Here is a 23861-nt window from a genome sequence, read left to right on the forward strand (position 1 = left end):
CAAAAATTAGTGCTTAAATTTTTTTCATTATTCAACTTTATATCCTTTATATAGATGGAAAAGTCAATATTCTTCTTTTATGTCCAAGTTAGGTGTCCGGTTAGTATTATGGACATTAACTAGCGCAGCCCACTGACCAACATGGGCCTAAACTTGGGACGCGTTAACTGTTATTCAGACGCAAACCCAAAAAGAGAGGAGTAGCAAAAGTAAAACAAAACTTCATCTAAGTAAAGGATTATAGAATCACGGACATCATTCATTCTGTCTGCAAGCTCAGCTATCTGCAACTGTCTCAAACCAATACACATACACTCTGCTTGTGCTACTGAAGAAAAACATGCAATCAATTAAAAGAAAGAAACTTAAAACTCTATCATCCATAGGTTCTTTCACTACAATGATCTTCGCTTTTACTACAATCTTATTAACCAGGGAACTTATCATCAACAAGATGAACCAACCAGGTCAGAGAAGTAAAAACACGACCTGAACCAGCAAAAGAAAGCTTATCATGATTCATGACTTCATACGAACTTCACCAGAGGAAAGCGACTCTCCTAAGTCCCGACTCTGATACCAAAAGCCATAAGGGAACTAGACTAAAGCCTAATAAAGACAAGCACATTTTGACATATACAATCTATCAATAACGCCTGTGCATATAAGAGACTCACACCACCTACAATCATAGGTTCCCTTCCCTCTTCATATGGCTGTTCCTTGTCCTCTAACAGAATCATTCTCGCATGCATCTTCAACCTTCGCAGCTCCCACTTCATTTTCCTTACTCTGATCCATACCAACCATAACCTGATCAGCTTCCTCACATTGTCCACCTGAAACTTCCCTACAATTCTTTTCAGCTTGGGCCTCTTTTGCTTCATTCACCGTAACATCTTCTCCACCTACATGATTCTCCTTGGTGTCACCACTAGTACGCGCATCAGACCCCCCAGTATCATCCCCCTCACTCCCAGACTCATTCTCAACAACCACGCTCCTCGTCTCAAGATACTGCAACCTCCTCCTCAAATCCCCCACCTCCCTTTCCATCAAGAACAGCCTCTCCTTCAAAGTCAAATTCTCTTCCTCCAGCTGCGCAATATGACTATCCTGATCATCAACTCGACTCTCCAACACATTGTTGTACTCAAACCCGCCGCCACAACTCGGATAAATCATCTCAAACCGGCTCAGATCATGATCCAATCTCCTCTCAACCTCAACATGCTCCTCCACATCACTCCCACTCGATCCTCCCTCATCATCATCATTTCCATCAGGTCGCAGCCTAATCAGCCCCTTCATTGAGCCGTAACCGTCAACGCCCCACTCCTCCTTCGCCATGTCTCCCAACACCTCCCTAGACGGCGAAAACATCGGCGTCGGAAGCACAGCTGGCGTCACGGGGCACGGAGACACCAGCTCCGCGATTCCGCCGGATTTCTTGGCGCGGATGATAAACGACGTCGTGTTCCTCGGCGCGTAAGGGACGTAACGGTTATTGTTATTGTTGTTAGCGTACTTCTTCTTGGGGTAAAACTTTTTAGTTTTTAAACGGTTCTGAGTCTGCAGCTCGTTGAGCGGCGGCGGCTTGTAACCGCCTCCGATCTGAGGATTGTACGTCCTCCTGATTGGATCCCTCATCTTCTTTCCTTTCCAATTGCTGTTGTTGCGGTTCGTTTTCGAGGAGAAGTTGTTGTTGTTGAAGCTCCGGGGATGATTCATCATCAGAGGCTGGTTGTTGTTCATCATAACCGGTGGCTGCTGGTTCAGCATATTCATCATACCGATAATCGGATGGTTTAAGCCTTGAGTCTGGTTTAGCAACGGATTCTGGTTCATAATCCGAGGCTGAACCGGGTTCATCCTTTGCGGATGCGGATTCATTAGCTTAGATGGACGATACAAGACACGCGAACACTAACGGTAACGGAATATAATCAATGAAGCAGAGATCAATTTGTGAGTGCTTGGAAGTGCAATTCCCAAATAAAACCAGAGATTAATCAAACAAAGTCAACAAGAGAACTCTCTCGGATTTAAGTTTTGGTGATTGGGATGTAGTAGCTCGATTTCGAATTTTAGAGTTTTTTTTTTTTTGTTCAATTTTAAGATGAAATTTTTGGGAGTTGAGAATCTTCTGTAATTGGATCTGGGGACTTGGGAAATGATGAAAGGAACTTGCTTAAGAGAGATTCTTTAAATAGAGGCCAAGGAAGCCTCGCTGGGGTAATCAACGACGGAGATGCGATACGTTGAATCCAACGGCTTTTATTTATTTATTTCAAGGGTTGCGTCGGTTACGGGTTTCTTTGATTATTATTATTAGGCTAGCTAATAGTTATATAAATTTAGTCATTTCTCATGTGTAAATCTAACTCTAATAACTTTGAAATTTTGGCAATAAATCTGACATATTTTTCTGTCTTTAACTGTAATAAAACTTCTTGAAGTAATAAATGTGCATTTGGGTTTTGGATGAATGAATATATACATTAATCCCAAAAATTGGAATATGTTAGCTCCTATAATAAGTAAGGGAAAATGACAACATGTTATGGTACCATATGGTATCAAGCCGTTTCAGTCCATCGTGTTTGAAAATGCCTAGAAATTATATGTTTGACATAAATAGAATTTGAAGATCACGTGAAGTTTCAAATGAATGTCTTCTCTGCTACCAATACCACCCATGCACAAGAATTTGTCGGGAGAGTTAACAAGCGCAGTGAAGATAGATAGATGGTCAAATTAATGGAAAACTCTTTTAGCTTGACTTGAGAAAATTCATTTTGCTAGAAACGCATAGTTGACTTGGTGCTCTATGAATTTGACGGGGAGAGATGTTTTCCTTGTAACCTTAGTGCAATGTACCAGATCTTGAACCTAGATGTACGTTAAAACCCACACACTTTTTATCAATTACTTTACCAAGAATGTAGCCAGAAAATGTATGATCTATCGAATCCTCTTTTATCAGTTCCATGGAATCAATTTTTTTTGTTGTAACTAAAACTGTTATTGTCACGAATATAGCACAGATTCGAACAACAAGTGCACAAATAATTTTTACCGACACAAGCAGTCTCAGTCGATCACGAATGTTTGACAAGTCCAATAACTTTTTTTAATTGCTTCTAATCTCCTCAAGTTCCATGGAATTTACATCACACCGGATCCAAGCAAAGAGGTTAATGCTACCACGTTGTCTGTCATTCATCTAACTGATCATTTAGCAAAGATGAGTAGATTGTCCGCTGAACATATATGCATCAACTTAACTGTTATAAGTGACTCTAACATTGCCAACTCGTTGCAAAATTCAATTATGTGCATGAGTTAGAACATTCATTCATTGCAATAACTGACGAATGTAGCATACCGAATAAATCTCAAAACTACCATTTACTATAACCCCAACAGCCTCAATAACGTCGATCTATATGACCAGAGAAACTAAAGACAGACTCATACTGATTAAGAATTGAATACCATAGACAAAGACTGACACCATGTACTACAACTTCCCACTACAGCCTTGTAACTTGAGTCAAGTAGGCTTCCCTCTCTATGGAAACGCAGGAAAAGCATATCCAGACCCATGGTGTCTGCTTCAGGGAAGCTCATGGACCCTTCCTGATATTATATGACCTCACATATTAGAACGTAACTTCCTTCTTTTCCCTCACCACATTTGCAGTCATCTTGAAAATAAAATATAAAAAAAAGTCAGGAAGAAGAAGAAAGGAGCACATACTTTCTCTTCCTACGATCAATCCCAGTAGAAACCATATTCCTCGGTTCATTCTTAGCCGTCATATTATTGTACTGCATTGGAGAAGGAGCTGGAGAGGGAGCAGCAGGCGCAGACGGGGCAGGTGGTGGTGGAGCTACAGGCTCAGGAAGAGGCCGTGGTAGAATGTGCTTCAACCTATTGTTTCTGTAGTTCTTCCAATAGTAAAACTGTTGCCTATGTGCCAACTCCTAAAAAAAAACAAGAAAGAGACAAGAACATAAGTTTTGCCTAGTGTAATATGTTTTGTTAATGAATCTTATTACATTAATTTACCTTGTTTGCAGGATGGGCCATAGCAGTCCTGAAGTTGGGGTTTTGAAGAAGTTCGAGGAAATACAGACAGTGTGGATACCTGTAACAGATCATAAACAGAATAACATCAGAAAACAGACAAGACAAGCTTAACTTCATCAGATATTACACAACTCACATTATAAACTTGATGTACTCTGGTCGCTGCCAGTACTGAAGATACTTCAAGTATCCAATAAACGCTTCATCTTCAAAATACCTATTCTGTGCCAAGTCTGCCAAAACATAACCCAAAAAGCTCTTATCACTTAAAGCCCTAGAACGATACCTAAACTCTAGAACTTACAGTGGATGTAAGTAGGATTAGCGAGACACTGAACGAACTCGAGTTCAAGTAAGAATCTTTGCCTTCCACCGTCGGGATCATTGTAAGTGTTCTTTGGCCTGTCACAATCAAATAGATGCGAAATTAAATAGGCATAAACCCCCAGCAGAAATGAAGCATATGAAAGAGGCAAATACACTCACGGGGATGTGGGTTCTGATGTATCATCCATCTCCTTTGGTGAAGACATGCGACGAGTAAGCGAGGGTGCGACGGTTACAGAGACGACTCGAGTTACCGGGAGAACAGACGGAGACGGAGGCTTTTATGGTTCAGGAATTGAATATTTGGGTTATATTACCAAAGCTAAACCGGTTTGGAATCAGACCGGTGTAATTTAAACCGGTTGCATTTATTATTTATTGGTCGGGTCGGTTAGTTGAGAATTTAATTAGTTGGGTTCGGTCAAAATCTAGCTGAATTTAACAGTTTTGGCTAATAAGATTTCAAAATTTTATATTGAAAAACAGTAGTTTGGTCTAAATTGTTTATTTTTGAAAAAAAAAAGGTTTGGTTATTTTGGCTTTAGATTTTTCTTAATCGATATAATTTTTAATTTTTTTTATAAACTAACCAGTTACTGAACTAAAAACCAAAATTTTTTAACTTGATCAAACCTAACCTCCTAACCAAATTGAACCGAAAACCAAACTTTTTCGGTTCGGTTAATAACCGTAGGCCTAGTTCATGTTATCAATCTCTTTGCTCATATAATTCACAAACAGACGATACTGAATTTGAAGACATGTCATCTTTAATGCAACCACATCTTGCCACAATACTTGGTTGAAGTCAAGTTTTGAAACAGAATTTTGGACTAGAAATCAAATATAAATCTTGTACTCTTTCTTCTTCATGCTAACTATGGACAATGGTTAAGAGTTTAAGAAAAATGAGATTCTATTCAGGTTTAAGACTGGCGCCAACTTTGTAAAGCAAAATGGGAGAGAGCTACAACTTTTCCATATGTACCAAAAAAAAAGAGTTAAACATACCAGTGTCATCAGACCCTGGACTCAAACTACACAACTCCTAAATACAATGTCATCAAGTTGTTTAACGATGCAAGGCTTCACCATAGCTTGTGAATCCCAATTTCTAAATCTGACGAGATGGAGACAAGTTGCTGAGAAGACTGCCACTCAGCTTTGAACACCCTCTTCTTATGAGCCTTGATCGAGAGAGACGGGCTCGGTGCATTGTACCGGATATCAAAGATGTGGATCACAGGGTCCGAAGAGCCAGACGAGATGTGCAAACCATCCGGAGACCAAGACTGGTTGATTAAAGCAGACTGCGACTCGCTGCTCTCTTGCTTCCACCCGAAAGAAAACAGTTCCGTCTGAGGCAATCTCACATCATACAACCGAAGTTGCCTGTCTAGCTGCCTGCAAGCAAAGTTACTTTTAGGCATTTTCTTGGAAGGTTTTATCTATAAAGACAAATCTCCCAAAAAGACCAAAAAAACATGAAGAAAATGATTAAAATAAGTTTAATTAAAAAAAGTAAAAACCATTTGTACATTTACTCTATATATATATAATAAAAAATATTAAAAAATAAGAAAAAACGATTTAAAAACAAATATTCGTTTGACCAAAAAAAAATATATATATATATATATATTCGAAACTTTTTATATAAACCCAAGAGTTTGCTTTATACCTTGTGTGAACCATGACGAGATTAACATCACGAGGGTTAGGCAGCAAGTTTGTGCATCTGTTGTCTAGTTTATGCTGAAATGTGGTTTTCTCTGCTCGGGCATCGAACCCGACGAGTCTCCTGTCGTCTCCACATGATAAGACGAGATTGTTGTGGCGCATTCCAGCGACTCCCATCACGGATGACGAGTGCAAGTCCCTGTGGAGAAGCCTCGACTTCCATGCGTGGCGCTCACGCTGTTCGCGCCATAGCACTACCGCATGGTCACACCCGCCTGTGATGAAACATGGATCGTCCCACGGCGTGAACATGATTCTGTTGATGAGTCCTTTGCTGTGTGGCCTGTCCTTCAGAAACTTTGAGTCACAACTCTGCACATGAACAAAGATTCAACTAATTTGAGCACATATAATCAATCTTTTGCAATCAGAAGTTTGAATAAAGTAAAAAGGCTAAAGTGCCTAACAGCTCTTCATATACTCTTTTTTTACCTCTCTAGCTTCGTTTAGATATATGGTTGATATCTGAGCATGACCTTCATCTGCTGTATATACAGAGAAGAGTTCACTTCTGTGTGGATGCCAAGCTATATCTTCTGCCCATCTCTTCTGATCTAATCCTACCCGATTAACTGTCTGAAACAGAGTAGGTGAGGACCTGCTCATTGGTGGAAGGAAGCAAAATTTCAATCCAATATAGATAATCAAAATTCCATGAACATAAGAGTGCAGGCATACCTATTAGAGTGAAGCTTCCAAAAATGAACCACACAATCCAATGCACTGAAGAATAACCAAGAAAAAGAAGAAGATTCAGCACATTAGTAGAGAGTATATTAGATGAGCTAACTTTGTCTTCTTGATAATGCCATTATCAAAGTGAGTTTGAGTTTCATCCACAAGACTATACAGTAGATTGTCTCTTTTATTCAGTTTTTTTTTGGAAAAGAAACAGACAATAGTAATGTAAGAGGAAGCACCTTGTAGCAAAAAGATCACGGTTCGAAAGAGAAACAGCAACACTTCTCATTCTTTTCGTGTGGCCACTTGGTAGCACAGCTACGGTACGAGTTTTAATTGTGGGACGCAAAGAGCTCCTACCTATAAGCGCTATCAACTCATCATTTCCATTGAACTCTGCAATAAAAAGATTCAGACCCAATGAGATACTTAAATGTAGCAAATCAACCAAAAGAGAAGGCTTTTTCTATTACCAGACTTTTCCTGTCGAGCTTGTCCAGAAATGTTAGAAGAAACTCTGATCCTTGGCTTCGCAAAACCCTTATCAATGTGGCTATCTCGAGCTTGAACTTCCCTCACCACTCCATTAGATATAGTGGAATGAGATCTCTTGGCTTCTTCCCTTGGGAAACTATAACTCCTTCTAACCGCTGGTTGAGCTTGTGCGCTCTCACTCACTTCTGATCTGACAGAAGCTTTCCTCCTGAAAGAAGGCGGTAAAATAATGGGTGGTAACTTCAACGAATCCATCTCACTGCGTGCACGTGGAGCAGATGTTTCATACTCCATCTTCTCCCCACGAACATACGGAGTAGAGGAGGTTCCATTAGCAGTCTTCACCTCATCAAGTAAACTCCCAGTTCCACCAGACACCTTTGGTTTTGCCTTGGAAAGGGAATCACTTTCAACACGATCAAGTTGTAAAAACTTGGTCTCCGCATCCTCCATCAGTTTTCTCTCTTCAGCAAGCTGCAAAACGTTAAAAAAAAAAAAAATCAATAGAGACAAAACAGGACATGTAACACTCCAAGGAGAACAAAAAAAAACATGAAAACAACAACCAAAATAACAAAAGCTGGAAGCTTGAAACTGAACTCTAACTGAAACAGTAATCCCAATTAGTACAAAACTAATGCACACCCGACAATAAGCAGCTTCGAATCAGAGCTCCGGTAATAAAAAGAGTACCTTTCTCTCGAGGATTGAAATCTGATCTTTACAGAGTTGGATTGACTTAGCACGCTGGTCCATGAACTCTAACAAACCTTCTTTATCATCTGGGATTTGACTAGCCAACGTCCTTGCTTCCTCTTCTTCAATTCTCCGTTTCTTCATCGCCGTCGCCGCCGCCATTGCGCAGCCACCGTTTCCCTCTTCCCGACCGATCATGAGAAGAAGTGTGGGGATTGATTGATTGATGTTTTTCCCTCTCGTCGTTTTAGTTCCCCCACAATCACTTTCTCACATGTAGCGGTTTGTGCCACGTCACTAGGGATAGATTATAGAGTCGAACGAAATGTTTTTAAATATTAGTGTGACGGACCATATTTGGAATTTGAGACTAAGATTATATAGAGGGATAACGCATACTATATCTATACATATACTAAATCTTCGCAAAGATATGACATTTATTGAGAGACAGTAAAATACATGGCTGTAAAAGTCTTAGGGGGGAGTGTAGGAAACTATTACACTCTACATTAGCATTACTGTTATCACATTTCTAAAATATCTTCTACAACGAGTGTCACATGTTAAAATTGATATTACCTCCTAAATGTTGTAGTGTGTAACTTACACACAAAAAAAACTTGGTCGAGTGGTACGGCCGTACCGTACAAACCATACAACAAGTTTGGAAAGGTGAAATATTTGGATTCAAAATTTACCATCTCGAATATATTAACGCTTCTGTCAAAAGACATTTAATTTTTATTGCGAACAACAAAATTTGTCAAATTATGATGTAGTTTGCAAAAAAATTATTGCGAACATCATAATCTTTCGGAGTTATCAAAAAAAATTATGATGTAGTTTATAAATTGTAATATTGCACACCTCAAATATTAGTTTTAACAAGTCAAGTACAAGTCAGAAAATTTATTACTCATACAATACAAGTCAAATAGCAAGTATACACAAAATAGCGAATACTCATCTTGTGCCGAGGCCTAGATACAGCGATACCGTACAACGAGTTTGGAAAGATGAAATATCTGGATTCAAAATTTACCATCTCAAAGATATTTGGGCTTCTGTCTAAAAACATTTAATTTTCATTGCGAACAGCTAAATCTGTCTGATTCTCTTGGATTTCCGATTATCAACAAAATAATTATGATGTAGTTTGCAAATTGTAATATTGCACACCCCAATTATTTGTTACAGTCAATTTTAGTTTCGTAAGGTTTCTAGCTATTTTCCCAATTTTTCACATCTTTATGGGCTAGTTTTCATTCCAGCTTACAAGTCAGTAGACAAAGGAACAAGAGATTTGTTTTTTAGCTGTGATTGTGTTAAAGCCCAATAATATTAAAAGGCCCACTAAAAGCCCAATCATCTGTCTCTCTCTTGCCATGTTTGTGGAATCTCCAAAGTCAAGTCGTCAGAGAGTAAGTAACTAACAATGACGATGGACGATAATAACTCCGTCTACGTCGGCGGCCTCCCTTACGACGTCACCGAGGAAGCTCTCCGCCGCGTTTTCTCCCCTTACGGCACCGTTCACGACATCAAGGTCAATTTCATCTCTTCCCCCTCTCTCCCCTCTTTGTTGCTGCTACAAGTTCCTAAATTTAGGTTTTTGATCTGTTTGGATGAGAATGTGCAGATTGTGAATGATCAGAGTGTGAGAGGGAAATGCTACGGCTTTGTCACATTCTCTAATCGTAGATCGGCTGATGATGCTATTCAAGACATGGATGGGAACGTATGTTTCTTTTTAAAAATCTTTATTGTTGTCCAAAACAAGAACAAAGTTTGAGCCTTTCGTTCATTGTAATCAGATTATTGGTGGGCGTGTAGTGCGTGTGAATGAGGTGACAACGAGGTTTGGTGGAAGGTTGAGTTCAGGTGCTCAGGGGAGGTTTCAACCACAGAGCCCTGATGAGAGAAGTGATTTTAGTTGGGAGAGGGATCGGTACAGAGAAAGGGATAGGTCTCAGGAGAGGGGAAGAGATCGTTATGAGCATTCACGTGGTTTTGAGAGGAGAAGTGATCATGGTATGGTGGATAGGAATGGTTATAAGGAGAGAGGTTTTGAAGGTGAAGAAGGAGGAGATTGGCGTGGGGATAGTGGTAGGGGAGTCAATGGGAATAGTGATCACGAAGGAAGGAGCCAAGAAACAAAGAGAGAAGATAGGTAAAGCTTATTAACTCATACTGTTCTTTTACTTTCTTTGAACTGTGACATTTGTTTCTCCTATGAACTTGGTCTAGCTTGTTGTGTTTATGTCTGATTGATTGGTGCCGATAAACAAAAAAATGCAGAAGGTTTGGTTTAATGGATTTGATGTTAAGTTTTTGTCTCTGTGCATGAGGAATGTTGTGGATTGCACTGTAGCTTCTTTTACAAATCTTTCTTGGAAGCAAGCACTTTAGGAATTTCGATTGTAATGGTGATGATTCACTTTAGAGTAAATTATGAGGTCACCGCTATATCCTATAGAATCAGGTTATGCCAGCAGGTAGAGATTGTAGTTGATGTGACAGTAAATTATCAAACTAGGCGAGCGATAGTTGCACCTTAGCATTTAGATTACGTTCTTTCAGATTCGTTTATGCATTGCTTGGATTTTAACTTGCACCGATTGCTTTTGTAAGAACTCTTTGATTGCTATGTTTTAGTTGAGATGTCTGAATCCTTGTGTGATTTTGCTGAATTAACAGTTCTATGCTTGATGGTGGGCGTGGCAGAGATGGCAAAGATCACATCTCTAACTCAAATGGAGATCACAGTTTTCAGGTAAAGATGATATATGTTAGACATGTATTCTTGCATAGTATAGTTCATGTGAAAAACTGCGTCTTGTATACAGGTTAAAGGAGATATTGAAGCGCTGATTAAGACTCGTGACCTGCTTCATGATGAGGTATGAGGTCGCTTATCATGAATCGTTTTCACAATTTAGTATAAGCCAATGGAGCAACAGTTTCCTTACATAATCGTGGTAGATGGAAAAATGATTGTCTAGTTTCGCTCTTAAGGTACTGGTGATGGAAGGCAGATTGAGAGCAAAAGAAGATCTGTGCGCAGAGCTACAGCAGAAGTTTGAGGTATGTGTCTACTATATTCTAACCCAATATGTTTTAATTTTACTATGGTTTCGTTCTCATTTGAAATGGTTTAACACAGACATTGGAAGATTTATTGAACGGTGAAAAGAAACTGACTTCACAACGCCGAAAAGAATTGGCAAAGGTAAACAAACATAGATTCCGGTTTCGTTTACAAAGCCAGTTTTGTCTTTGTCGAGTAAGTTCGATGTTTGGTTTATGTTTTTGGTAGCTACATAAATCATATTCAAGGGTCAGAGAGTGCAGCGATAACCTGAAAGACTGCGAACAGGAACTTCAGGTTAGCTTCTAAAATGTGTGCATTCTAGTGATTGTCATTACATAAGGATTAGGTCTCATTGAGACAAGTCTCTTTTTTTGCAGTCGCTTGTAAATTCAGTAGCTAGAGAAGGCGTGGTTGGTGCTGATGAAGGACTAGAAAACGGGTATGCGTAGTACAAAGTTGTAGCGTAATGACTGCAGTCATTGGCATGTATGTTAAGTGTAGCTTTGGTGTGTTTCGAGCCAAGCTAGGTTCATTTGGTGCTGGTTTTCTCAGGTCAACTGGTTTTGGCTTAAATGATTAAAGAGAATCACTATTAACTACGTGAAACTTTCATGCCCTTTGTAAAAATCTTGACTCTTATATTTTCTCATCAATTAACAATAGTGTGCGAAGCTTCATATTTATCATCAAATTAGATTCAAGCAAGAGTCCAGATTCTTAAGCATCAAGAACTAATCTAATGTTTAATTGGATTCTTATCTTCTGTGATTCATACCAAACAAAACTAATCAATCATTATATAGAAATGGATTATATGCTAAACTACAACAAATATTAAAAACTTTTTCTGAAAAGTGACATCATTGAGACAGTGAAATGTCATTTTTTTATTGGATGAAGTTGACAAATTTTTGTTTTCTACTGTCTGCTTCACTCTTTACTACTAATAAAGATACTTGGCAAGAGCTAAACTGTTACAAATAAGAAAACAAGAAGAATGGTCGACAAAAAAAAAGAAAAGGATGATAAACAAGTTAAAACAAGATTGACCCCGACCATCATATCCACCGTCCATTCACTCGTAATCACAAACTTTTTTTTAAGTTGGATTAAGATGTGGCCATCCTTTGACCCATCGTTGCTTGTAAAGCCAAGTTAGCCAACCAACGCTCAAATCATTATAGGCGACGATCTTAAACCAACCCCTTTTAAGATTTTCTATGCTTTTCTTCGCATATAGAAATGCACAATATTCATAACATATTTCCTTAATCGCTAGTCGCTACTTAGACGTCTGAGATACATGTGACTGTTGCCCCCAAGAATCCTCGGTTTTTGTTTTGTATCTTGGATTATACAAAACATGATGGTGCCATGTTAGATGTGATTGCCATCCGGAAAAAATTAGCCACTGATCTTGTGTCTAATATGTAGTCATGTTGCCAAAAAATGATCACAATTCGTTTAGTCAATCGATTAGCCAATTTATGCGACTGTCAGCGACTATAGTCAATGTATTCCTTGATTTGTACGTTTAGTCGCACATTTTTGGTAGATGTTATTCTTGGCGACCGACGTATATAAATCAATGTAGTTATGAATAATTTAGTGGTTTGACAATTATGATTAATAAGGTAAATTTGTTAATTAAGCAAAAGTTTTAGTTGAAGTCTTGTAGATAACACTCTTGAAAAAGTGTTACTCGAAAATTAGAAAGTTAAAATGTACTTCAAGCCTCCAATACGTAATTATGACAGTATAACATACTGGGTCGGGGCATGAGTCATGCTCATATCAGCATGTGGTTTCGATATTTCATTAAACTCAAGTTAAAAATGGTATATCAAAACTTCTTTCCATCATCCACTTATCTCTAGTTTGACCTAATAAGTGAACTTTAAACTATTTTATATTTCCACCACAAAATATAAATATTATACAATACTTTAGATTTTATATTTGCAATGATCAAATAAAATATTGAAACTATACTCTCTCTTCTATATATAACATACAACATTGAAGCTGATCAAACACTCCCCAAAAAAATGGAGAAAAGCCAAAGATGTAACAAAGACACAAACACCAACATAGGCTTCTGCCTTCTTCCCTCTGAGCTCATACAAAACATTTTATTCCACCTCTGTATACCTGAGATCATCCGAATGAAACTACTCAACAAGTTTGTTCTAAACACAATCTCTGACCAAACCTTCATCAGACAACTCAACCATGGATCACAAAGAGACACATGGATCTTTGTCTATACAAGGCGTTGGCGTCGCGACAACGGTGTGCTTCACGGCTTTTCCAACCGTTCTGTACGGTGGTTCAAGATCCCCGTGAATGAAATTTTGACCGGTGAGGTTTTTCCCGGTGAAGATTTATATTTACTAACGGCTAGCGGTAACTTTCTTCTATTTGCTTCTAATACTCATAGTGGAATCCTAGCCGTTGATTTGGTGGACAAGAGTGTTAGAAGAATCAACTCATGTCCTTTAGGTCCACGTGGCACGTCCTCGTGGAGACGGTCCGGTATGAAGCTTGTACCCGATCCATCAAATCCAAGTAATTTCCGGTTTATGTTTGCTGAGATGGTAAATAACCGACCGGTTTTGTTTACTTATCATTCTAAGACAACCACGTGGACTACTAAAGAAGCAGAGGAAGTAAATAATTGGGGGTTTAAGAAAAACAATAACGTTTTCTTAAGCTTATCAAACCGACCTCACGAGAGTATTGTGATGAGCGTGGACGATGGGTCGATGATGAATCGTGTTCCATCGATTTTGAGGCCAAGGATGAACCAAGACGCTATCAGAGGATGCCCGTCAAGTGTTGGATTCAGCAGGAACGATCTAGAGAGTCAGTTGTTGCACATACATGGAGATGAATACAAAGTTGTTATTAGGTTAGAAACAATAGAGTTATCAAAGCTGAAGAGAATGAAGAGCCTAGAGGTTTGGGAGATAAGTTCAAACGGTGAGAAATGGGAGTTGGTGTCAAGAGCTCCAAGTGAAGTGCTCAGCAACAAGCTTTGTGGTGTGATGATGGGGTGCTTAGAGAGGAGACTAGGGGTGATTAGAGTGGCTTTGATGACGAACCGTGAGGGGTTGTGGAATATTATATGGTTGGATTATGATAAGGAGAAGGATAAGTGGGAATGGGTCCCTTTACCACATTGTAGATTCTTGCAAGGCTCAAATATGGCCGGTATTAGCTTTTCTTCTGGTCTCACTTTTTCATTGTAACACACTTCAAAAGTTTAATATAAATGTCGATATCAACCACCCGACCATACGCTTTTTTAATATATGATTGATGAATATAATAAATGAATTTCACGAGCTGGGGCAGTGTCAATGTGTCATGCTTCTTGAGGTTTCAAGTCAACCACGGATGCAAACTCTATGAAATAATTGAATCACAGGCTTTGAAAGAAAGATACAAGTCGAAAATAATTGAAAAGATACAAATGGTTCAAAACAAAATAAATTGCCGTGACGCCATAAACAAAGATTCATTTGAATCTTTACAAAAGAAGATTATATTGTCAAAAACTAGTAAAAACATATAAAACCCCCACATAAGCAACCATATAATTATATAACATTTTCCTTTTTGTTTTAACATGTGAGAAGATTAGATCATGAATCGATAAGCGCAGAATGTGAATGCCCTAATGGTTGAACAAATGTGATTCTATAAATGTAATATATTGTAGATGCTACAAAAGCAGAAACGAACAAAAATATGTAAAGCCGGCGTTGTAATGCAACATTCATCATCCACAAACGACGATGGAGATCCAGTCAGATTCCATCCAACCCACAACCTCAACTTTTCTTTATCCAAAGAGTCTTTATAAGCTGGCTACGTGGATCTGAAGCACATTTCTCTCGCGTAAAAAGATAATTTAATATAAGTTTGCACTAAACAAGTGTATCAACGTATGCAAAGTGCACGTGGAGTACTGTCAATATAGTAAGAACCATAATATTATACACAGTCTTGTTCAACACCTAAACGAGTTCTCTACCACTACGAACTAAACAATCGATTTTAGTCTTTAAATGGCGCGGAATATAAGACAAAGAAAGATCAACGAAACACACTTTGAGAATTGAGACGCAAACTCATCTAAGTGGGTGGAAAAGGCCGATCAACCTAAAGGAGTGAACATCATCGTCTCTCCAATTCAAAAGTGGACATTTGCAAGTACCCTCGTATGGGGTTATTAAACATTATTCTAAATAAGCTATCTTAGTTGTGTTAGTCGTGTGATATAAATAACAAAATTTAATGTGTACATATCATGCTTTTATGAAGGATTTATAACTTAGTTGGTGTAAATAAACAACTCATGCATCAGTATCTCCTTTACCCGGACCACTGGTCGGTCTCTTAACCACGGTCACAGACTGCTGATAACCAACACCACCACAGATAGTAACAAGCAAACAAACCAAACCAACAGGAGTGGCATGCTTATCCCAAATCACAACATTAATCACAACGGTCAAAAACTTATTCACCACGCCAGTCACGGTAAAAGCAGTAGCCGAGATAGCTTGCCTAGCAGCGAACCCAAAGAAACTGATGAGAAAACCAAACACACACGACAACGCCACAGCGAAGAACGCAACGGGGTCGAACACGTTCCCTCCGTTAGAATTAACCGCCGTTAAAACCTCCGTGTGCTCTCCCGTGAGAAACCAGAAGACAGGCGCGATCATGAGAGACAATAGATTATTGTAGAGAACGAAGCCCCACGTGTTGAGCTCGAGGCTCGAGACCATATGCTTGATGTAAACCATCTCCGTGGTGATGGTGACGAGGTAGCCCAGGGCCCACGAGTAGGCCGTCAGGGTGAAGGCGGAGTCGTTCGCGACGTATCCGACGGCGCTGGAGAGGATTACGAGGAGGGAGAGGAAGGTGAGTCCCGAGGGGGGAGGCTGGGAGCGGAAGACGATGAAGGTGTCGACGTTGGCGTGGCGGAGGAGGTTGGTGTTGGTGAAGATGGCGAGGTAGAAGACGACGGCGGCGGGGAGGAAACGCTTGGCGGTGGGGAGGGAGAAGGGGTCGTGGCGGAGGAGGCGGAGTTTGCCGAGGAGGAAGACGGAGAGGGAGGAGGTTAGGTACTGGAGGGCGGTGAGGAGGGCGGGGTAGTTGAAGTGGGTGATTGCGAGTTTGTTGATGACGGCGAGGAGGCTGGAGCAGAGCGCGTAGCTGATCACGAGGCTGCTTGTCGCGTAGTGTTGTTTGCGGGAGGGTGGCATTGTTGGTTTGGAGAGGAGAGAGAATGAATCTTGATCGAGAGACTGAGAGTTTAACTGTTAGAGGAGGAAGGAGATGACTTCATCAGTGTTGTAGTCTTTGTCGTTTGTTACTTTCGAGGTTGGTGTTCGGATATTTTTTTTTTTCCCAAATTGAAATTCATTCATAACTGAAAAACGACAGTTCCATACATAAGCTGGCGGAAACGAAACATCCCCAGAGACAAGAACCCAAAGAACAGGCAGCTAAAACCCACACCCGGGCTACTAAAAAACCATTGAAATACTAAACTTGATAACCTGAGAAACTGAATATTCTAAGACAAAGAAGAAGATGAAACAAACCAAGGACCTTAGACTACCGGAGGCTTCAAGGGGACAGCCAAACGAAACGAGGACAGGCCTCCAATCAGGACAAACCAACAACACAAGGACTGCAAGACAACCAACCCGAGAGACAGAAAAGGTCCATCCGCTAGAATTCACAGCAGAGCGAGGAAATACGCCTCAAACCAAACCTTTTCACCGAGGAGAAGTCGAAGGCATCACAAGGGACCTCGGGACGCTTCACCGTTGAAGAAAAAAGCCATAGCCACAAACATCTCCAACCAAAGCCAGAACCACGTAGAAAAAGCCATAACCTTGAAAGCACAATCTGAGAATTCAACAATGGAGGAGAGAATCCAAACTCGGAATAGAAGCATTTGAACATGCCACGCATACACCCAATCGAAATAACGACCCAACCGAGAATTGAAACCTCTGAAGCCACAGTGAGCAATAAAGGAGCTAGAATTGAAGAAAGCCCATAAACGACGTCAGCGAAAGCACCTACAATGCTCCAGCAGCTATGCCGCACCGTCAACAGGTCCTCGACCTGACATATGGCGCCAGACTCGTCTCTGAACCCAACTCTCCAAACCAAAACCTCACATGAACTAAGCAGAGATCTGGAGACACTCCTCAACAAAGAGACCCAGACTAGCATAAGACACAAAAGGGAGCACAGAAAATCAAATCGATTAATCTCCATCTACCACCACAATTGTCTTCTCTACAAAAACTCTTCCAACGGACAGAGACTCAAGAAACACAAGCTACAGATTATCCTCGGAGTGGTCACAGACGGGAAAGACAGGCTCGAGCTTGACCGCTAACCTTCAATGGCTCTGGAACCGGTTTGAACATCTCACCACTACCGCACAGAAGCCGACGAGCCCACCACCTAGCCAATCTCCCACCGAGCCAAAGCACACCAGAACCGAAACTAGACCATCGATTCCCTTTTAAGCCCAGATCTGAAACCACTAACAAAAAGGATGACCTTTTCCGAAATTAAAACCTTAGATTAAAAGCCTATGAGAATACGAGACCGCTCCCGGCGACGGTGAGAAGCACCGACCGCCGGAGCAGCAGCTGAGCAAACGCAAAAGTTTTCCTCTCTCTCTCTCTCTAGCAGCCTGAGTCACCGAATGCACGACTGGTGACACTTTGTTGGTGTTCGGATATATAGAACCTATTCATCATTTTTACATTTTTGGAACTAATTTAGTTTTGACATAACCTTTATTTACGACTTATTTAGGCTTGTTTACAACCGTCCCGCCTCGCACTACAGTTAACACTAATAAAAATCTCTATATATACCATATATTTATACGTTTTTTATAACTGTTAAAACCATACTGCAGTTAACCTGCTCGTTCCGCACCGTTCAAACCGCAGTTACCATTCGGAGCCTTAAGATATTTATCAGATTTCCAAATTGTTTGTGTAGTTTTATCAAAGTTTTTGTTCAAAATTTATTAAAGTAATAACCTTAATCGTCCAATTTCTAATTTTAATATTTCTAATTTTCAGATTTTTTTCCAACGACAAAACTACAATTTCTAAAATTGTGAATCTTATTTTCTATTTTTTTTACTAATGAATACAGTCCAAACAGTTTTTAGTTTTTATGTATTAAAAACATTCTAAATAATGTTTACAAGATCGACAAACGATCCACCAAAAAAAATAATTTTAACAAAGAAAAACAAATAGTATTAAAAAAAATTATATAACTTTGGGATGTATGTCAAACATCAGTTATTTTTTAATTAGATTTGGATATTCGATATCCTCTAATTTTAGATCAATTAGGGATAATTTGATAGATTATACTGGATCCGAAATCAGGTAGTCATTCGAATAAGGTCCCGTCTTTATGCTCAGCCGAAATTTGGAAGGATGAGTGATCTAGAGACTCTAAAGCATTTAGAGGGTTCGCGAGATATTGAAAAAGAAAGAAACATTTCAATTTTTGAGTTAATTTCCTTTTTTACCTTCTCGGTATCGTCGGTATCTAACTTTTATATGTAAGTAATGTTTGCGTCGTGAGAGGGTTTTCAGATTCCGATCGAAAAGAAAACTATTCTCTCATCAACATCACAATACTCGCGATACTCATTGAGGATATGGCTGCCGTAGGAGTGGAGTCGATGCGTCCGGAGACAGCGATGGAGGAAACCTGCAACGTCAAGATAGCGGCGGCGAAACAAGGGGAGGGACTTAAGCAGTACTATCTGCAGCACATCCATGAGCTCCAGCGCCAGCTCCGCCAGAAAACTAACAACCTCAATCGCCTCGAAGCTCAGAGGAATGAACTCAATTCTCGAGGTCCTTCCTTCCTTAACCCTAATTTCGGATCCGTTTCTTTGTTAAAGTCTTTCGATTTCGTTTTCTTTGGATCTGGGTGCTTTAAAAATGTGATTTTTTAGCAGCAAGAAGCTACCTTTTAATTCAGATTCTTTGATTCTGTTTGACAGCTATCTGTGCTAGCCGCATAATCTATAGTTTGGTTCATTGTTTAAGCTGAATGTTTAGAGTTATCTAGAACATGTTTATTAGTAGTATTCTGCTAAATGAAATGACGAAAGTTTCATATTTTTGGCTTCTTGTATATTTTCTTGAATGAGATTTCAATTTCAAGAAGATGTGAATGTGAATGCTGTTGTGGAAAATGCATGGCTGTTAGTGTTGCTACATTGGTGCTTGTTCTTTCTTTACTCTCTCCATATAGTTGTTTATATATACTTTCCGAAGGAGTCCATATAACAAGTCATTTCCAGTAATCCTTGAGTTTAGTAACACTTTTGATTTTACAAAACAGCCTCGGTTGTTATTATGACCATCGTCTTTGTAATTTCTAGTTAATTCTAGTTTTGAACCTCTCTGACACTAATTTTTTTTCCTGAACCAAACCAAACAGTACGAATGCTCAGAGAAGAGTTGCAGCTGCTTCAAGAACCTGGCTCCTATGTTGGTGAAGTAGTCAAAGTGATGGGGAAAAACAAGGTCTTGGTTAAGGTACGATGAATCCTTATATCATTTTGTTTTAGAGTTAAATTGGCGTTGTATTTTTTGTAATCTTATGAGGTGTCAATGTGGCTTAATCTCTCTTCATTTTCTAGGTTCATCCAGAGGGGAAGTATGTTGTTGATATTGACAAAAGCATAGACATAAATAAAATCACACCATCGACAAGAGTTGCTCTCCGTAACGATAGCTATGTTCTTCACCTCGTCCTGCCAAGTAAAGTTGATCCGCTGGTCAACCTTATGAAAGTTGAGAAGGTTCCCGACTCTACATATGACATGATTGGTGGTCTTGACCAGCAAATTAAGGAAATAAAAGAGGTATGCTTGCTTAGTGATACAAAAAGAAAATCAATAATTCGCTGGTTAATAGTCAGCTATCCATTCTGTTGTTTCATTCTTCTTGACAATTTAATTGTTTATCAGGTCATTGAGCTGCCTATCAAGCATCCTGAACTGTTCGAGTCTCTTGGAATTGCGCAGCCAAAGGTACACATGCATTTCGAAGCTTCTCTCTGTACTGTAACGATGTTAAGTGGATTATAGATGATTTCATCTTCATTTCTTTTCTAGGGTGTGTTGTTATATGGTCCACCTGGAACTGGGAAGACACTTTTGGCTCGAGCTGTGGCACATCACACTGACTGTACGTTCATCAGAGTTTCTGGTTCCGAGCTGGTCCAGAAGTACATTGGAGAAGGTTCTAGAATGGTCAGAGAACTCTTTGTGATGGCAAGGTTTGTATATGCTTGACCCTTGATCTGAAATCTCAAGCATGGTAAACAGTGCTTGTGAATACTTTTGCATGCTGGCTTAGCTTACTATTGGTGATGGCTTATTGTTTTCCAGGGAGCATGCACCATCAATCATCTTCATGGATGAGATCGATAGTATTGGGTCTGCTCGTATGGAATCTGGAAGTGGAAACGGTGACAGTGAGGTGCAACGGACTATGCTTGAGCTTCTCAATCAACTTGATGGATTCGAAGCGTCAAACAAAATAAAGGTACATGTTGAAGGTTTCAAGAACTCTGAAAAAGAGTCTATGGTATACTTATTTATCCTCTTCTAATGACTGTTACAGGTTCTGATGGCGACAAATCGAATTGATATTCTGGATCAAGCTCTTCTCAGGCCAGGAAGGATTGATAGGAAAATCGAATTCCCTAATCCTAATGAAGATGTAATGCTTGTGCTTATTATTGCTTGAGTAGATAGTTTTTGTAGAACATGTTCGGCTAATTTGTATATATTTTCTAAAATGTGTTATTGTGTTGCAGTCACGATGTGATATCTTGAAGATTCACTCAAGGAAAATGAATCTGATGCGTGGGATTGATCTGAAAAAGATTGCAGAGAAGATGAATGGTGCTTCAGGTGCTGAACTGAAGGTAAAGTGTCTTTGTACTCTTACTTCTCTCTCTGTCTCCCTCCACAGTTTCTTTGTCTTATGCTGTTGGTTAACTATGGTCAGGCTGTGTGCACGGAGGCGGGCATGTTTGCTCTGAGGGAGAGGAGAGTACACGTGACACAGGAAGACTTTGAGATGGCGGTGGCGAAGGTTATGAAGAAAGACACAGAGAAGAACATGTCTTTGCGTAAGCTCTGGAAGTAGGAATCTATTTCGTTTGTACTCAAAAAGGGAGAGCCACAGATTCATTTCAGACCTGAGAAATAAGTGTTTCTTTTCATCACGTCTGGTTCTCTATGTTTCTTCTTTAAGCCTTTGAAAACAAAGTGTGTGTTTACTGCCTAAAACACTAGTTTAATGTTCTTAAGCATAACAGTCTCCGTATTCCATCCTTGTCACAACTTAGAGATTATTATTATTCAAGAAAGAAAAGCCACTACAGAGTACATTAATTAAAAGAGGAAACCGTAATCAAACTTGTTACAGTATGATGCGGCCGTAAGTTTCTAATGATCGTCAAACGCACGCAGGAGACCGCGTGGGACTAAAGCTGAAAAAGATCTAACGGTGGAGAAAGGTGCGTTGAAAATTGAGAGCGATCAAAAAGAAGGGAATCTAACGGTCGTAAGAATAGCGTCAGACCTAAGCGAAAACCCTTGCAAAAAATTTCCTCTTTTAAAAACCCCATCTCCCTCTCGCCGCTTCTCTCCTTCTTCTCAATATCATCTCCCCGCACGCTCGCTCACATCGTCTGATTCTTGCGATTCAGAAAACATGGTAAGCTTCTCTTCTGCTCGTGCGATTAGATTGCGTTCCTCGATCTAGGATTTTGCACTCTCAGATCCGTTATGTTTATTCGTTGATTTCTAAATTGATCGTTGTTGTCATGTGCAGGCTCTACCGAACCAGCAAACCGTCGATTATCCTAGCTTCAAGCTCGTCATTGTTGGTGACGGAGGCACAGGTTCTCTTCCGCCTTTTTTTTTCAATCTGTGAAGTTTAATCGTAATATTGAGGCGCAATTGAGATTTTTGATGAGGCTGGTGTTCCTTTGTTAATAATATATTTGTGTTTCGATGATCTAGATATTGCGATTGGATTCGTATATAATTACTCAGTAGTTCAATTGATTCCGTAAGATGATTGAGATATGTGTGTGATTATTTTGCTAAGCTTGAGATTTCTCTTTTGTGGTTTGTGCAGGGAAAACTACTTTCGTCAAGAGACATCTTACTGGGGAGTTTGAGAAGAAGTATGAACGTAAGTATTAACGAATATTTTACTCGTCAATACGCATTGTCTATTTATTCTTCATTAATTAAACTGAATTTTCTGATTGATTTTGGGGTGTGTTGCAGCTACCATTGGTGTGGAGGTTCATCCTTTGGATTTCTTCACAAACTGTGGCAAGATCCGTTTCTACTGCTGGGATACTGCTGGTCAAGAGAAGTTCGGTGGCCTTAGGGATGGTTACTAGTAAGTAGATTCTCTTTTCCTTATATCTTGCTTGTATGTTCTTCAAGTAATCTCCTTGGATCACTTACTAGATTAAGGTTAATATGTGATTGTGTATTTTTGTATAGCTATGGCTATGTTGTTGAAAGAATCTCCTAGGATCACTTTATAGCATAAGGTTAATATATATAGTTTTGAATAGCTCTGGTTATGTTTTTGAAGTAATCTCTTACCAGCGTAAGATTAATATGTTAAGTTTTGAATAGCTCTGGTTATGATGTGATTGTAAGTTGACTTGCTTTGCTCTTTCCGTTTAGATATATAAAACTAATTTTTTTTTCGCAGCATCCATGGCCAGTGTGCTGTGATTATGTTTGACGTCACAGCACGTCTCACATACAAGAACGTTCCAACATGGCACCGTGATCTCTGCAGGGTGTGCGAGAATATTCCCATTGTTCTCTGTGGGAACAAAGTCGATGTCAAGAACAGGCAAGTCAAGGCCAAGCAGGTGACATTCCACAGGAAGAAGAATCTGCAGTACTACGAGATATCCGCAAAGAGCAACTACAACTTCGAGAAGCCCTTCTTGTACCTCGCTAGGAAACTTGCTGGCGACCCTAACCTTCACTTTGTCGAGTCACCAGCTCTTGCTCCCCCTGAGGTTCACATTGACGTTGCTGAGCAGCAGAAGAACGAGGCTGATCTCATTGCCGCCGCTGCTCAGCCTCTCCCAGATGATGATGATGACGCTTTTGAGTAAACAAAAAAATCTTCCAAGAATGTCTGCCCCCGTGGGGAAGCTTTGCGTTGTCTGATTCTCTCTTTTGTTTTGGTTTTGTTCTATGTTGCGTTGTTGTTACATATAGAATGAACCGAGTGTTTTAGAACTGATATTGGGGAAGTATTGAGATTGTTCCGGTTTGGAATAGAGTGAGTTGTTTTTGAACCCGAAGAGAATATGCAATCAAGGATCTTTTTATATGCGTTGTCATGAACCTCGAATACTCTTAGCTTGAATCTGTTGAGCTCGAGATTGTTTGCATGTTGCTGTGTCGACTGTCTGTTTTGTTTGCATGTATGTTGCTGTGTGTGATTGCTTGTTTACATGTTGGTGCGACCTGTTACTGCAAGTCACAGCTCGTTTGTTGCTGCGATCTGTGACCAATAGCAAGTCATACAGCTTGTTGTTTGCTTCACTATTGTGCGACTAATCGCAGCGATTGACAACACA

At 39.7% G+C, this 23861-nt stretch overlaps 8 protein-coding genes across 9 annotated transcripts; 4 read left to right on the top strand and 4 right to left on the bottom strand.

The window, feature by feature from the left end:
- Positions 1-331: 331 nt before the first annotated feature.
- LOC103851310 lies at positions 332-1958 on the bottom strand. Its single transcript, XM_009128153.2, has one exon. It carries the CDS (start codon positions 1891-1893, stop codon positions 709-711), a length of 1185 nt encoding a protein of 394 aa, XP_009126401.2. The 5' UTR covers positions 1894-1958; the 3' UTR covers positions 332-708.
- A 1374-nt stretch (positions 1959-3332) lies between these two features.
- Positions 3333-4739, bottom strand: LOC103851311 (mediator of RNA polymerase II transcription subunit 31). Of its 2 annotated transcripts, XM_009128154.3 has the most exons (6): positions 4583-4739; positions 4401-4498; positions 4233-4329; positions 4076-4154; positions 3764-3990; positions 3342-3642 (listed from the first exon to the last, which is right to left on the bottom strand). In XM_009128154.3, the coding sequence occupies exons 1-6, from the start codon at positions 4627-4629 to the stop codon at positions 3630-3632; spliced, it is 561 nt and encodes a 186-aa protein (XP_009126402.1). In that variant the 5' UTR covers positions 4630-4739; the 3' UTR covers positions 3342-3629. The 2 variants fall into 2 exon arrangements, with proteins under 2 accessions (XP_033141351.1, XP_009126402.1); XM_033285460.1 differs by having other exon boundaries at positions 3333-3990.
- On the bottom strand, positions 3344-9166 carry LOC103851313. Its single transcript, XM_009128155.3, has 11 exons — positions 8033-9166; positions 7318-7813; positions 7084-7240; positions 6842-6886; positions 6596-6761; positions 6105-6475; positions 4583-5827; positions 4233-4498; positions 4076-4154; positions 3764-3990; positions 3344-3642 (listed from the first exon to the last, which is right to left on the bottom strand). Exons 1-7 carry the CDS (start codon positions 8231-8233, stop codon positions 5512-5514), a joined length of 1752 nt encoding a protein of 583 aa, XP_009126403.1. The 5' UTR covers positions 8234-9166; the 3' UTR covers positions 3344-3642; positions 3764-3990; positions 4076-4154; positions 4233-4498; positions 4583-5511.
- Positions 9167-9387: 221 nt separating this feature from the next.
- LOC103851314 (zinc finger CCCH domain-containing protein 25) lies at positions 9388-11815 on the top strand. The gene is made up of 9 exons (XM_009128156.3): positions 9388-9584; positions 9678-9776; positions 9853-10208; positions 10736-10811; positions 10885-10938; positions 11054-11122; positions 11202-11267; positions 11355-11423; positions 11507-11815. Exons 1-9 carry the CDS (start codon positions 9474-9476, stop codon positions 11576-11578), a joined length of 972 nt encoding a protein of 323 aa, XP_009126404.1. The 5' UTR covers positions 9388-9473; the 3' UTR covers positions 11579-11815.
- A 225-nt stretch (positions 11816-12040) lies between these two features.
- Positions 12041-14468, top strand: LOC103851315. Its single transcript, XM_009128157.3, has one exon. The coding sequence runs from the start codon at positions 13178-13180 to the stop codon at positions 14378-14380; it is 1203 nt and encodes a 400-aa protein (XP_009126405.1). The 5' UTR covers positions 12041-13177; the 3' UTR covers positions 14381-14468.
- An 832-nt stretch (positions 14469-15300) lies between these two features.
- LOC103851316 (GDP-fucose transporter 1-like) lies at positions 15301-17905 on the bottom strand. The gene has a single exon (XM_009128159.3). The coding sequence runs from the start codon at positions 16406-16408 to the stop codon at positions 15491-15493; it is 918 nt and encodes a 305-aa protein (XP_009126407.1). The 5' UTR covers positions 16409-17905; the 3' UTR covers positions 15301-15490.
- Positions 17906-18731: 826 nt separating this feature from the next.
- On the top strand, positions 18732-21599 carry LOC103851317 (26S proteasome regulatory subunit 8 homolog A). Its single transcript, XM_009128160.3, has 9 exons — positions 18732-19063; positions 19656-19753; positions 19858-20082; positions 20188-20250; positions 20335-20498; positions 20611-20767; positions 20846-20944; positions 21042-21152; positions 21236-21599. Exons 1-9 carry the CDS (start codon positions 18862-18864, stop codon positions 21374-21376), a joined length of 1260 nt encoding a protein of 419 aa, XP_009126408.2. The 5' UTR covers positions 18732-18861; the 3' UTR covers positions 21377-21599.
- Positions 21600-21687: 88 nt separating this feature from the next.
- On the top strand, positions 21688-23619 carry LOC103851319 (GTP-binding nuclear protein Ran-2). Its single transcript, XM_009128162.3, has 5 exons — positions 21688-21949; positions 22067-22136; positions 22376-22432; positions 22531-22648; positions 22973-23619. Exons 1-5 carry the CDS (start codon positions 21947-21949, stop codon positions 23388-23390), a joined length of 666 nt encoding a protein of 221 aa, XP_009126410.1. The 5' UTR covers positions 21688-21946; the 3' UTR covers positions 23391-23619.
- Positions 23620-23861: the final 242 nt, after the last annotated feature.

The sequence above is a fragment of the Brassica rapa genome, chromosome A02 (assembly GCF_000309985.2).
Source record: "Brassica rapa cultivar Chiifu-401-42 chromosome A02, CAAS_Brap_v3.01, whole genome shotgun sequence".
Classification (NCBI taxonomy): Eukaryota; Viridiplantae; Streptophyta; class Magnoliopsida; order Brassicales; family Brassicaceae; genus Brassica; species Brassica rapa.